The sequence below is a fragment of the Mytilus edulis genome, chromosome 1 (genome assembly GCF_963676685.1).
Source record: "Mytilus edulis chromosome 1, xbMytEdul2.2, whole genome shotgun sequence".
NCBI classification, from domain to species: domain Eukaryota; kingdom Metazoa; phylum Mollusca; class Bivalvia; order Mytilida; family Mytilidae; genus Mytilus; species Mytilus edulis.
The window spans coordinates 25569536-25585976 of NC_092344.1; the positions used below are offsets into that span (position 1 = coordinate 25569536).

Below are 16441 nucleotides of genomic sequence, written 5' to 3' on the forward strand. Positions count from 1 at the left end.
CGAGAACGACATCAACAAACGCCAACTACTGTTTTTTGTGTGATTTTTTTATTACTAGACCAAATATTTCATGATTTTTTTATTATCTAGGACTGTATTTTTGATTAACAATTGATAACCAAGTTTAATAAAATCATATGTGTGTATAGCAAACATATTAACTTTGGCTTGAAAAACGTCTGTTTAATTGTTTTCCACTCGCTCTGCTCGGTCGGAAAAATTGACAAGGATTAAATCCTAAGATTGAACGCGTTCGTTCAACAATCTTATTAAAATAAAAATATATTAATTTTCTCATACACATTAGTATTACGAAATTAGAGATATACATTTTGATTAGATTAGTTCGTCTAATTTACAAATGTAGTGTTATCTGTAGTAAATTTACTGACTTCTTTAATAAAGGATTTTACCACATAAATGCCCCACTCGCACTATCATTTTCCATGTCTAGTAGACCCTGGAATTGAGGGTCAGAACTATATATTTGGCATTGAAATTAAAAAGATCATATGATATAGAATATGTGTACTGAGTTTCAAAAAAATTATATCTGTACATTAACTTCACTTTCAAGTATAGAGATGTGATTTTTTTCTGAGACAAGTGCTTGTGACAATCCAAAAGAACTTGCAGTCATTCGATGTTCAGTACTTCAGTACTTTGATTGTTTGAAAACGAGGTAAAAATACCCTGCCACATTCGGTATGTGTTTTTGTTAGACCTTTGTTTTCCTTCTGTTTTGTATCGATCTCATACGTTAAACCCTTTTCCACTGATTTGTATAGTTTGTTCTTATGCTGTGCTGTAACAAAACTGTCCCGGCTGTTTACAAGCATGTTAAACGCCAAAATATATTGCATGTGCCTGCTCCAACTCAGGAGCATGTAGTTCAATGGTTTTCGTTTGTTGATGTCTTTTATGTGTTTTTCGTAATTCATGTTGTTTTAAAATAGGCTGTTATTTTTCTCAATTGAACTGTTTCATATTTTTCAATTCATGGACTACTGTAGCCGACAATACCGTATGTTTTTTCTCATTGTTGAAGATTATATGGTTGCCTATACTAGTATATAATTGCTTACATCCACTACATTTGAACTTTGTTGGATAGTTGACTCATTTGCATTAATACCAAATCTCCTTATTAAAAGTTGAGGGGTGTGTGTGTTTCTTTGGAAAATTTAAATGTTTTTATCCCAGGTCACCCAGTTTGAATAGAATATTTTGACATTTTGCTGTGCTCTTGAATTTGAGTAAAGAGCCAACCAAAGCTCACGGCCTGTTGGTGGGTAGTTGATGACTATATGGTAAGCTCTGGATGTCTTTTTGAGTATTGCATACGGTGATTTGGTGATGTCTTCATGCCATGCATTGTCCCATTACTTTATATAGACAGCTTATCAGTCAACCTGATCTATCAAGTAGCTCTCTTCGCCTTTTGTATAGTCAGACGAAAAACAAGATATAAACTGACTTAGCTTGGTATATACATGTTTATTTAATATACTCATATAAATATAAAAAAGAAGATGTGGTATGATTGTCAATGAGACAACTCTCCACAAGAGACCAACATAACACAGAAATTATCAACTATAGGTCATCGTACGGCCTTCAACAATGAGCAAAGCCCATACCGCATAGTCAGATATAAAAGGCCCCGAAATGACAATGTAAAACAATTCAAACAAGAAAACTAACTTATTTATGCACAAAAATTGAACGAAAAACAAAAATGTACCACATAAACAAACGACAACCACTGAATTACAGGCTCCTGACCTGGGACAGGCACATACATTTTGAATGTGGCGGGGTTAAACATGTTAGCGGGATCCCAAATTCAAGTCAAATTGATATTTTAAAACAACATAAAAGTTAAAAAGTGTAAAAAAAAATATTTTAATAAATGTTGAAAATATTATTGTGTTTGTGAGTGGAAAACTACTTAAAATTGTAGAAATATTCAAAAGTAGTTCTCGCGTTTTTGTTCTGCGGCTACGTTAACGGAACATCAATCAAGTAATCGATCTTCATGACTATGGCTTCAATATTTTATAGTATAAAATATCATATTCTGCTTGTCTTAGACTCAAACAGACTTCAAGTTTGAATAGATCTACGAAGACTAAAGAACGTTCATGTGTGGTTTAGCAATTGTACATGCCCACGAAACCGACGTTCAGATATTGTTCGGAAGATGTTTTGAGAAATTCCGATGCGACCGGACAAGTAAAATTAAACTGTTACAGTATATTACAGAACACAAAACTGGCTATCTTTGCTGTAAATACAAGTTAAAAACCTGACATGGTTTACATTAAAGCTAAAAATCCCAATCCCACGGTATCAAATAATTTAAAAAAAAATATATATGACCTTTAACATTGGAGGTCTAAACTAGCATTGAAAGTCCAGGTCCGAAATAGAAAATAAAGAGATGTGGAGTAAATATACACGGAACAAAATCGCACACAATATATAGAAACAATACAAATTATTAATGAACAGGGCTTTTATGCCTGTTCTTCATCTTGAAAGGAGCTGGAGGGTCTTCAACGAGGAACTAGACCATTGATCCTCATTATACAAAAGTAACATAGGTTAGTGCATCGGACTATACAAAAACATAAGTTCCTGGTTCGATCCCCGTTCCGGTGAGAAAATTTCCAATCCACTATTAATAAATATGTTTAAACTAACAATAGCCACACACTTGACTTTGTGGATTACATTATTTTTTTCATCATCCTACATATGTCTTTTGATATTGTTCATACATGTAAATACTAAAAGTCTTACACTGTATCTATATATTTTGCTCCGAGACCAGAACATAATAAAATAGATAAATTAAAACTTGCGCTTTAGATTAAGAAAGGGTGTGAAAGATTTTGTATAATTTTTTCCAGTTCTTCTGGAGTCCTTGAGCCCTTCCCTCGCCAACAATATATAGTTTGCTTTATTTGTAAAAGAGGCTAGTTACGCTACAATATTATCATCTTAGATTAACCTCTCCAAACTTAAAAGTAAAGATCACGCACCGGTACCTTATTGTTTAGATTGCTAAAGACTTTTGCATCCGTTGACATTATCTTCGATTAAAGTAGTATTGATCTGACAACCGCTGTGCATGTATACTTTAACGACCTTTAAATGAATGACAAATAACAACATTGTCATTTTTTGAATGACAATTAAACTGTGTTGGAAAGATAACATAAATACACTTTCGTTTTTCGTTTTTTGTTTTTGTGAAATCAAAAATGAAAAATGAAAACACTTTCATTTTTCGATTTTAGTTTTTGATAAATCAAAATTGAAAACTGAAAATACTTTTGTTTTTCGTTTTTTGATTGTGAAATGAAAAACGAAAAACGAAAACACTTTTGTTTTTCATTTTAGTTTTTAAGAAATCAAAAACGAAAAATGAAAACACTTTCGTTTTTCGTTTTGATTTTTAAGAAATCAAAAACGAAAAATGAAAACACTTTCGTTTTTCATTTTGGTTTTTATGAAATCAAAAACGAAAAATGAAAACACTTTCGTTTTTTGTTTTTTGTTTTTGATATTTCAAAACGAAAAACGAATGGACGCAGATATACACGGACCTACGACGCCATCTTGACTTTCTAAAAACCATAAATGTCCGATAAATGCAACAGAATCTAAAATGAAATAGCACCCACCTCAAAAACTTCATTTTAATTAGATATTATCCGAATTTAAAGCGTACACGTTACACCCTGTCTATCAATAGGCTCCATCAAAGTATAGTAAGACCAATTGTTTTTGGACAATTACTACATAAGTAAGCCAACTACTAAAACAAATAACAACAACAACTACATATAGGAAACACAATAATATATAGCTAAAGCGCTGTCGTGTTTGTTTCTACCAAAGCTAATATTAACATTGCAACAACAACTTTTTAAACAGCTAAATCACGGATCATTGATTACTCGTCTCCCATAAATATGCATCCGCGCTCTTAGTCATGATTTATGTATCTAAATCACGGTTGCCTAATGTCTTTCCCGGGGTAAGTAAACAAAGAATCGAATACATATGAACTATAATTAAAGCGTTCATTTTAAATGGTAAACAGTTGCAGGGCAAAACATACACAATCATGATATAGCCGAGAACAAAGCGAAACTTAAAGTATCTAAATATGGCAATCGGAAAAGTAAAATGTACTTCATTGGGTTCAGCTATTTTATAACATAAGACATAAGACAACTCTCAAACATTGTCAAACGTACACCAAATGAAATAGAAAATTAGAATTAAAGGTCATCGTACGGCCTTTAACAATAGCAAAACTCATACATGTATGTTTGAAATATGTTAAATAGTAACGTAACAGGTCTAAATCATATGTTTAGAAATAACACCATTCTAGCCCAAATAGAAATAACGTTACACTTTTGAATTAACACAGTATCAAGATATCAACAAAAACCCGCCTGCAGCGTGTCCAGCGATCTAGATCTAGGATACCTAAAGCTATAGCTTTCTGTGGTCGTTGTAAAAAGTCAAATAACGAAATACCGAACTTCAAATGGCAAAATCAAAAGCTCAAACAAGTAAAATGAAGGACTTATTACAGGCTTTCATCGTCGCCTTATGTAGAGTTGTAACACAGTACATATTTTTTTTTATGTAAGTAGATTGTGTTACTTTTAGATCAGCTATTTTGTCAATCGTAGACATGATATTGTTAAAGGGAAACTTTGCAAAAAAATCAAAAATTGATATTATGTTCATTCTGTATAAAAATGCTCAAATTCATAGATATTAAAGTTTTATTCCGCTAGATAAGCGATCACCATCGATTTTAAATTTAGAGTGTCAATTCTCTGCGATCCGCCATTTTGTCTTCTTTCCCGATTAATAAAAACGATATGTCTATAAACCACAAAGAAACAAAACTACAGTAACCGATGTAGTCGTAATTGCGTGTCGATATCTTGTCAATCGTACGGTTGTTTTATCCGACTAACTAACTTGATACGAAAAATATTCTTACTTTTTTTAAATTACCATGGTCTGTTGTTTTTAAACTGTTGATATTGGAATTAGGTGAAAAGTCAAAGTTGAAATCATAAATAAGTGTTCCGTGAAAATTGTTTTCGAAAATCTAATTTGTTCATAATTCTTTCAAGTAATAAACAAATATATTTTGATCTTCCCTCATCTGATCACCAGCATGGCTAAACATATTGCTTCCAAAGGTATTGTGAGGGGTGTGAGGTGACACGTCCAGGTATTCAAGCGATTTCCTGTCGGGCTTGCAAGTTCATGCATCGTTTCACTTCTGCAGGTATTGATCAGTGTACACGGCTGATAACTTATAACTTATAACTTTCCATTTTGAACTATCAGATGAATAATATACAACTCTGTCTTACTTGTCATTACTAAACTCATACGCTTGTTTATAAATAACATTTCTGGTGTAAAGAATATAATTCATAAACATATAAATAATACCCAAAAAATAAGATTTGATGAAATTAAAATCTCTTTAAATATTTTTTCCAAGGGTGAATTTGGGAAAATGTAATATATAGTCATTGTCAATAGTGAAGGACAGATTGGAACAGACCAGAAATATACGACTGGATAGAAAGTTACGGAACTATAGCGCAATTTAAAATATATACATGTATACATTGAACATAAGAAAAAAACATATATTTTGAATAAATAGGGGTAAAAGTGTTGTAAATAGACTAGGCCACGTATGCCAACAGTATGTAATCATCGAATGTCGATAGACTATTGTATACCAGAAGAAGAAGAGAACCAATTTGATTTATATACAGGTCGATGTATAACTTTTGCTTTGGTTCATTGAAGCTGTGGACCTAGTAAAATCACAGATTTATATTTCAATAAGATTGTTCTCGAACAAAGGAAGTAATTCGTCATCACAATTGTTATATATGCCACTGGACGAACACTAATTATCCCCAGGGAATGTGAATATTTTGCTGGGAAACTTTTGAGTATCAAAGTTTCAAATTAATTTCGGGATTTATTTTCTTTCTTGGTATTCAATAACAGAAAAAAAAGAATAAATTACTTGTTCGCTAAATAGGGGTATTCTTGTCCGATAAAAGACTTTTAGTTATATTTAAAAAATAGGGAAATATGACATTAAATTGGTTCTGTCTTTTTTTTAAACATCGTTAAAAAGATGTGTGTCTAAGGTGAACGCCACAAGAGACACACACAAGAACCCTGTAATACTAGTACGAGAGTATAGCATGTAAACATTCCTTCTCAATAATATGGTTGTATTGGAAATCTTTTCATACAGATTGACAACTCATTGTCCGATATGCATGTAATATTTGCCACATGACGCCCATAGTTCTTTCTTCCATCATCATCTTATTCTGTGATATTGCTGTAAACATCGATGGTTCACACCCAAACAAAATGGGAGTAATGGACCTTCAGAGCTTCTCCGTGTTATACACTTGTGAAATATATAGACGGAATTTCTGTATTGAAATGAATCTACATCTCACAAACAGGATTTTCAAATAACGATTGTGAGTAATCACCTTACAAACCAATATAAACGTATGGCAAGATATAACCATGAAGGAATTTAGTTTTTGTCAGACGCAAGAACTCATCACTATATATATCATAAACGTATACGTATATATATGCATACAGTTTCAAATATTAAGAACAAGCGGTCGATGTCGATAGTCTGTTTTCTAACTGTTCAGAGTTAGACATGTCACTTGTTCATTCTTGGAAGCCTTCATATTCCCCGTCTAACGATGGGAACTCTTTCTGATTGTGTTGACTATAAATGCTTGTATGGTAATTCTGTCGTTTATCTGTACAAGCAGTTGCATTTCCTCTCCTTTTCCGACAAACAAACGAACGAAACGCCACACTAGTCTAATTTCTTTGGAGCTCATCCTCAATGGGTCTTATACGTCAGGAAACTTACATGTATACTAATAATGATTGTTTCAAGAACAACGATGTATGGACGAACTATTATAAATTCGTCAATATCAGTTATGCATGACTAAAATATAACTTTTATTACAACTACTGTATTACTTATTTGGATTAATGACGGCTATCATGTTCAACATTGCACAAATATTATTATAGAATTTAAAAAAAAATCCTCAAAAATCCTCAAAAGAAATAATGCCTTAGCTTAGATAATTGATATTCTTTTCACAAAAAGTTCGTGTAAATGATTGTCAAATGAATTTAATTATGTAAGAATAAAATGTTAAAAAGAAACTTAAAAAAATCATGCATGTTGTATGTTGTATTTTTTTGTCAATTAAAAACTTTAAAATTGCAATAGTTTTATTAGCATTTAAACACAGCCAGATTTGAATACAAAACAGTCTCCGGGACAAGTTTGCAATTCCGCTGAGTGCAAAAGTTGTCACCTTAATTTTTGGAGTTAAGTCAAAATAAAGTTGATAACTTGGTTGGTATAAGTTCCCTGATATTTGTCCTAAAATTTTTTAGATCTAGCACCACTGTTGAAAAAGTTATGCCCCTTTTTTCAACAATTTCCTCAGAGGAAAAGTACTTTTCCTCAAGGGAAATCAAATTTCCCTGAAGGAAAAAGATTTTTCCTCAAGGGAAATTGTTTTTTCCTCAAGGGAAAAAGATTTCCCTTAGGGAATTTGCTGCATAATTATTTCCTTTGAGGAAATTCTATTTCCTTTGAGGAAATTCTATTTCCTTAGAGGAAATTCTTTTTCCTTAAAGGAAATTCTTTTTCCTTTGAGGAAATTTGCAGCTTCAAATTTTCCTTGGAGGAAATACTTTTTCCTGTGAGGAAATTTGTAGCTTCAAATTTTCCTTGGAGGAAATACTTTTTCCTGTGAGGAAATTTTTGACAAACACTTTTCCTTGGAGGAAAATTCAAGACAACAAATTTCCTCTAAGGAAATCATTGATCTTCAAATTTCCTCTAGGGAAATTTCTGAACATCAAATTTCCCTTAAGGAAATGTTTTTCCTCTATGGAAATTTCATAACAGTACAAACAGTATTAATATATTTTCTCCTAGACTGAATTATTGATACAAAAGATAATTAAAACTTTAATACTGTAATACAAATTTTCATGGTGAGTATTAAACATACAAAAACAAAAGGCTGACTGTTTAGCATGTTTAAGACAATTCAATAATAAGCAAAGCGCTATGAATATCATACCATTTGTGATGTTATTAATATTGTGCTCATATTTGCATATTAAATCAAATAAACACTTTTCATGTCAAATTAACTTGTCTTCTGTTTCAGCTGCTGTGTATTCGACCCCCTACATAACTGTTCAGTGCATAAATAATTCAATCCACAAGACATCTTCCTTCAATTGGTTGAATAAATTTTGGCAACATATGTTCTTCAAACATCTTCTTTGTATATTTGATATGATGGAGCCATGTACATGAATGGATAAAGCAGGTGTTTATTTCGACAACAAAAATGACAAAGATACTATTTTTTTTCTTAAATTTCTCCATAATCCATCAGTTAATATGAATGTAGGTTGTTACATTTTACACAATTGTGTTCTTTGATAGTACTCCATTTTGTTTATAGCAATTTTGTAGGATTTTTTCTATTTCTTTTTCCAGAAAAACACACAGTTGAGTTCATTTCACATTAATAATCCAATTAGCACATTATGTAGAAAAGTATTAACAATTAAGTTTCCTCTTCAGTATAGACCTGCAGGACCTGTTGATGATCATAAAAACCAACATATCTAACCTATAAATACACAAAATGAAAAAAAAATGTAATAAATGGAGAAAAAAACAGCAATATAAATAAGCTTTTGAGAAACTTTCATTTGATATTCTTACTTGTCATGCTTATGAGTTCTCGTATTTCAGTGCTTTGTGTCCAAGATTTAATATTCGTTGTTTAGTGCCTTGCAGTGATATTTAAAGTTGAGCCACTTGCAATAGTTGTTATAGAATGTTATAGAATGTTCATATGTTGTGTTAATATTTGAACCACTGTCCTATATTATGGTCAGGTTGAGTGCTCACAGACATGAGGCCTAAATTAATATATTGTTTTTTTCCCTAATCCCTATTCTGACAAGCCAGGTGTGGGTAGTTAGGTAGGTAAATAATTTTATTTTTCCCAAAAGCCTGAATATTATCGGATGATCCGGCAAGCCCGAAAATCAGAAATGAATAAAATAATATTTGGCTTAGTTTTGACAATAAAATTTTATGAGTAGGGCCATTTTTGCAGGGTCGGTCAGGATTGGAGAAACAAACAATATTTTATATTAGGCATGATTTTTTTTTATTAATTGTTATTGACTTTGAACATGTTGAACTAAATTGGATTGTTTAAATCTTTATATGTTGAGATCTTTAATGGATGACCTATAAAGGAAGTGTTTTCTCATTATTGAAGGCAGGCCCATGATTGGCCTTTAATTTCTTGCATCCGCTTCATTGAACTCTGGTGGATAAGTCACTCATTTACCATACCACATTTTCTTATTTTTATATGAGTCATCATTCAAAGGCAATTTCTTTTATTACTGTAATTCCGAAATTATCGAAACTTTTTAGTAATGCGAATAATGTGACTGGGTGAGTATCGCAAAAACAGAAACATATATATATATATATCATGTAACTATATAGATCTTTATGCAGATTTTTTTTGTAATCACAATAAGTTGTCCATTCCCTGAAAAATCTGAATTTACAGTATATAGAAGTGGTCTTACCATTTAGGCCTTGTTGTATTCTGTTTATCTTGTTTTGCGCTCATTTCTATTGTAACTGTTTATATTTTTCATTATTTTTCTATATTTCTTGTCCTATAAAACATAAAAAGGGTAAAAACTATTATAAAACATCAGTTTGTGTTTTTCTTTATATTCAGTTATATTTAAAAAGAATGAAATATTTGTGCTATTTCATTTCACAAACTTTTTGCCAGTCATGACTTTCAAAGACTTTCACCCTGGTCAATAGTTTAAAAAACAAACATTCCCATACTTTTTCTTTGTGTTCGTACTAATTTTTCATTTGACAACAAAGACATGATTCAACTATTCTTCTAAAATTTGTTTCGCTTGACTACGTTAAACTCTGAAATATTGTTAACAGTATAATCTGTATGTGTCTCACTTGTCAAAATTTCAAATTAATATATAAATAACCAATAAAAATGCTATGCATGGCTCAGCTTGATACAAACGTACAGGTTGAACCCAGAACAGTTGGGGCAAGTATGGACACAACATTCAAGCTCGATAAACTCTGAATTTTAAATTTGGATTGTGATTCAATAGTTGATGCAGCATAGGTTTCTGACACAGAATGAATGCGGTCCAAGTACTTAAAAATTTTAAATTGACAATTAACCTCTAAAATGGTCCAATATTCAAAATCTCAATACATGGTTAGATGCAGCATATCAACATGATCAAAGAACCCCAATTATTCATTTTTTGGTGAAATCAAATAAAGTTAAATTTTGGACCTTTTAGAACTCAATGTGGACCAATTTGATAACGGGCCAAAATATCAAAAATCTTAATGAATGGTTAGATTCAGCATATCAAAGAGCCTCATATAATCAATTTTTGTTGAAATCATACAAAGTAAAATTTTGGACCCCAATTTGGACCAACTTGAAATTTGGGCCCATAATAAAAAAAATCTAAGTAAATATTCAGATTCAGCATATTAATCTGAACACCAAAAATTTAAATATTGTTAAAATCAAAATAAGTTTAATTTTGGACCCTTTGGACCTTAAGGTAGACCAATTCAAACAGGACCAAAAAACTAGGAATCTAAATACACAGTTAGATTTGGCATATCAAAGAACAGAGATCCAGATAAGAATTCACAAATTGGGTTTTTTACCCACCATTTTCTTATATAATTGAGTGATAAAGTTTTTTGATTGCATTATCAATTCCAATTCACCCCTCATGTTAATATCAAATTGGGTTTTTCACCACCAAGCTCCTTATTGTATTGGGTTTTTTCATCAATCACAATATTGAATATTTAGGCAATATCAACCCCAGATTTTTTTCCATCTTAAATATGTTTCTTTCTTTGTTTAGCTGTTTTATTTGGTTTATGGTTAGGGCTATTTGCTAGCTGTTTTATTTGATTTATTCACTGAGGAGCAATTGTAGGTTTAATTTTTGTTCCATTTCAAACCTTCTGCAAGTTTTGTATTTTCTCGTATATACTGTATAAAACGGATATGTGTATTCACAGGCACTTACGTCTTATACCTTTATATAATAAATTCTGAGACCAGTGTAAAATGAAACAAAAAATAGTTTATAAACTCTAATTATACTTGAATGTTTTTGTTTTATTCCAATTTTCATAAATCTGGGTTTAGTTGTCTTTTATTAGAACTTTTGGTTTCTGATGCTTTATCATGTCATAATTGATTTGGCCTCAAGTGTTTGACTTTTCACTTTTTCCAACTGATTTCTTTTTGAGGAAATCCTGTTTTTATTAGCAATGTTCTCGTTAAGGTACGCACATACGCCCGTGTGTTCGACGGCTTCCTAAAAACACTGGCTGAGTCTTGTTATCATCATAACTTTCCCTCAGCTTTTCAAAAGAAGCAGAAAACATGCTTCTATTCAATATTTTAACCGAACATTCACTTTCGTTTTAATTCAATGTATGTTATGATAAATCCCGAGCAATGCGAAAAAAATATGACTACATGACACACACTAATTGGATAGACGTCGAGAAGATCGAAATGTTTTCAAAAACACGTGTACCTATTGAGCAACGGCAAACTCTAAAAGGGACCTATTTCAGCTACTTGATGCAGGGATCTATTTTTAGAACGAAAGGACATTTCCAATTATAAATATTATAAAAAATAAAAATAGTTTACGCGACGACTAGATAAGGGTAAACAACGCAAATGGTAGCCAATAAAAGGGTGGAAAACTCATGGTTTTGGAATATAATTGGGTTTTCCTTTGAATTAATTGGGTTATTGAACCCTGCAATGGGCAATTGCATTGGGTTTTTTATTATTTGTATTGCGTGATCACGCAAATACGCAGCTTATCTGGAGCTCTGAAAGAATTCCAATAATTCAATTTTCTATAAAATCAAACAAAGTTTACTATTGGCCCCTATTGGCCCCTAATTCATGTAATTCCTAAACTCTGAACAAAAACTCTGGTCACAAACCTTGTATTTGAATTTCATAGATTTCTATTACTTGTACTAAAGTAATTAAGCGAAAACTAAATGTCCTGGGACAACGACGACTACATGATAAAATTGAGAATGGAAAAAGGGAATGTGTCAAAGAGACAACAACTTGACCATAGATTCGAGGGTTGGAATCCTTTTCTTTTACCGAGCAATGCATTTGAATGGGAGATATAGTTGGAACCCCTCTTTGCTCTTGGTTGGGACCCCCCTTTTAAAATGGCTGGATCCGCCCCTGAGAAGCATTATAGAAAAATCTATAAGCTTTAACTCAAAATAAGGATAATTTTATTTTTAAAGGGCAGGCACAGATCCAGAGAGGGGTTCAAGGGATTGGAACCCCCCTTTTTTCGGATTATCAATGCATTTGAATAGGGACATGTAATTGGACCCCCCTTCCCCTTTTGTCCTGGGTTAGAATCCCACCCCCACCCCTTTTTAAAATGACTGGACTTGACAACATCAGACATACTACTTTATCAAAAAAAAAATGCCACATTTCATCCAATTTAATTTCATCCCTTACTTGCTACATGTATTTCATCCCTAATATAATATTTAAAGAAATAAATTTGGGAGGAGTATGATTTTAATTTGCAAGTTATTAACTATCCAAACTAGAGACCTAATAGAGTAGATATATACTTGACTAATTTAAATCAAACTTAGGGTGACTGGGAACAAAGATTTAAGGGAATAGATGACAGTTTACCTACAATGACCTAGTTTCATAGCAATAGCATACATTAATAAAGACTACATGGTCATTCTTATGTTTAAACGTGGTTTAAACAATGTTAAACTTTGGGTGTTCATTTTTTAATGTTTAACATGTTTAAAGCTAACAGTTTCAACTACATACATGTATCAAGATTTGATCCTACATTATTTAAATATTGAAAAAAAATAGCTTTTTAAATTTGGATCTATATATATAATTGTGAATGTCACATGGATGTATTTTAATGTAAAGCATCTGAAAAATCATTAGCCGTCTCATATTTATTTCAGTTCTTCAAAAGGCAAATTTATATGAGCTTATGCTGAAAATAGAGATTTCTTATTAAGGAGAAATCCCTGCCCCCCTTTATGTGTGAAAAATTTTGTTGATTATATAGGGAATCACAGAAACATGACTGAGGCAAGCATCCCCCATCTGAACCCCCCCCCCCCCCCCCCCCCCCCCCAAATGAAAAGTTCTGGATCCCCCCGTCAACCTTTCACTCAGGTCATTGGTGAAGAGTTGTCACATGTTTGTTTAGCTTGTGTAGGTGTAAGTCAGTAAGGAGGCAACCATTTGATGTGTAGGCCGGGTGAAAAATGTGATTAATCTTGCTTTGTCAGTCATGGGACTTACTGAAATAGGTGATTTTTAAATCACTTATTTGAGTAGCAAAATCGTGGTTTTGTCACAAATTGGAATTTTGTATTTTTTTCCAAATTTTAAACACATAGGTTTAAAATAATATCTTTTAATTAGTAAAATTGAAAAAAAAATAAACTTTTTGCTTCTTTTAAGTAGAAAGGTTTCTGCCTTTGATGCTATCATTTACCTGAAAATTCTATTTTAGTTGAAAAAATGCTATAATAATGGCTTTACATAATGAACTGATACTTTCTTAAAAGATTTTTCCCAGCAGTGGGAGTATTTTTCCTGTGAAGTTCAAGGTTTCATCTTTCAGATTATGTAATAAAATTCTACTGTTCGCGATAAAAATCTCACTGTTCGGGGGTGTTGAAATTAGTAGGGATTATTAAAAGATTGATACTTAAAGAAGTGATTTTTGGGAAGGAAATTGAGGTCTGATACTTAAACAAGTGATTTTTATGTCATTATCCTAGATTCAGTACAAGGTCATCACCTGAAATGACCTGGTCATCCTAGACAACACAGATGTTGGTTCTGATAAGTTTAGAAACATAATTAGTCCCTGGATCATTAGTATTCTATATTTAAAGCTACAATAAAATTAAATCACTTCTTCTAGTGATTAATTTGTACTACTTAAATAGGTGATTATTAAAGAAAGACAACTCTTACTTCCAACCTTTATGGAAATAATGTTACTTAAATCAGTGATTTAGAAAATCACTTATTTAAGTAAGTCCCCTGACTGTTTGTAAACTTGTACTTTAAATAAAATTACCAATCCATTAAAAAATCTGTGAGCCCAATCTCATCCAGTGAAATAGATTATAGTCTGTTTTCGAAGTTATATGGAAGTAAGTTAGTAGTCCAGATAATTATGACGCATTGAAGGCATTTTTTCTAAGGAGAAGTGTAGAATGGGGGAATGGAACCAATAAATTGATCGGATCCGAAATGTTCTTCCAAGTAAAGGAGCACCTATTATTTTGTAGGTAATTATTATTAGTGTCGGTGGTCTCACAAGTAAATCAGAGTGAATATTGCATGCACATTAAAATTAGCAGAGAAGAGACAATTATCAACTTGTGTATTATTCATTTTCTCGCAGTTATTTACGGTAAATCAGCTATATAGACATAGGACTCAGACATAGGAAGATGTGGTGTATGTATATATATCCCAAAACAGGTGTTCGGTTCTAGTACTATATAGTGGCTATAGTATATGACTTTTAAATAACAATTATCAATTATATCTGTATTCTGTGGCGGGTCGAAGGGGATGGAATCCGGGGTTGGCCTCCCCTAGCATTTTGTGAGCAAGCATTGCATAAATGATAATCTCGGGAATCCTCTCAAGTTCCTATATACAAGGTGATAGGACGTTCCGTTGAAATAGGTTACCTGTGCATCAGGAAAAGTTTTAAGGCATAGCGTGAAAAGGTTACCTATTCCAACGGAACCGAACGTCCTATCACCTTGTATATAGGAACCTTAAAAATATGTGAATAGGTCGGGAAAGATGCTTAGACACCCCTTATTTAATGGAGACATGTAGTTGGAACCCCCTTTATTATGGCTGGATCCGCCCATGATTTTACATTTAAATCAAGCCCCGGTAGTGTTGGCATAACGGTAACCACGAAAGGGGGGGAGGGGGCTAATTAAAAGCACGAGGAATTATAAATATACAATTCATCAGGGGTAGAGTGCATCGAGGAATGGGAATTAAAATTGTCTCTTCACGATGATCGAAAAATGTATCTTGCACGTTATTTTCATCATCTTGTCTGAAACACTCTGAATAATGAGCTTCAAGGCGAAAACAAGGCATGTGAAATACTAATAACATACACTTCTTTTTTTATACGTTGTATGGACAAACCCATAAATCCCTCAACAAAAATTGCTTGATTCATGTCATATCAAATAAATTACAGCGCGGAAAGGTAACTTTAATTTAATATCAAAACTAAATTTTTGTTATATTTTTCAATAAATTTATAAATCTTAATTAGGCATGCGTTGCGTGAGTTCCATTTCATGAGACCTACACAGATTTCTATAAAACAAATCAAAAATTATAAATACAGTTTTTCAATTCTTTCCGGCATAGATAAAAAAAAATATGTATATAATCAAGGATTTGTATAGTAAGAAAATCCTTGATATAATCTATATACGATTTGGTTGAATTATTTCACTTCATCATAATGATAAATCCTTTAGTTCTTAAATTTTTAATCAAAATTAATTTATCATTTTGATATCTAACGATAAACTTTTTAAATTGAAGTGACATGGTCAGTAACCTAATTAGTTGCATGGCTGATTACCATCTTACAGGTGACCCAGTAATTTTCCATATGACAGTAGCGTGTACCCTCGGGGTTATATCGGGGTGTGTATAACTTATTTTCTGGGGAACATCCTGTCCACGTGTAGTACTTAGCATATATTGCAACAGATGACATTAAACAAATTTTCTTTGTAGCATCGGAGGCAATTTCATGTTCGACCACACAAAATATTTCACAAAAAAGATATAATAAAATCAAAAGAAAAAGATAAAGAAATATTAACAAATAAAGGTGAAATTGAGTAAACGGGGATTCGTGTTTTTATGAGTTTATTTTCAGTGGACAACAACAAATGGAAGTTTTTAACGACCTTGTGTGACCTATAGTTGTTAATGTTTGTGTCATTTTGGTCTTTTGTGGATAGTTGTCTCATTGGCAATCATACCACATCTTTTTGACTGGCTATATACATGATATAATATATATAGCACTTGCACGGTCG

At 32.1% G+C, this 16441-nt stretch overlaps 1 protein-coding gene and 1 long non-coding RNA gene across 2 annotated transcripts in view; one reads left to right on the plus strand and one right to left on the minus strand.

Moving 5' to 3' along the window:
- Positions 1 to 3990: 3990 nt before the first annotated feature.
- LOC139519311 (uncharacterized) overlaps positions 3991 to 16441 on the plus strand; it is a 68492-nt gene continuing 56041 nt past the window's right edge. The window contains exon 1 of the mRNA XM_071311299.1: positions 3991 to 4048. Coding sequence (XP_071167400.1) covers positions 4011 to 4048 — 38 coding nt within the window. The 5' untranslated portion in view covers positions 3991 to 4010. The remainder of the gene's footprint in view (positions 4049 to 16441) is intronic.
- LOC139528633 (uncharacterized) lies at positions 7545 to 14527 on the minus strand. Its single transcript, XR_011665651.1, has 3 exons — positions 14419 to 14527; positions 9781 to 9873; positions 7545 to 8795 (listed from the first exon to the last, which is right to left on the minus strand). It is a non-coding gene; the product is annotated as an uncharacterized lncRNA (long non-coding RNA).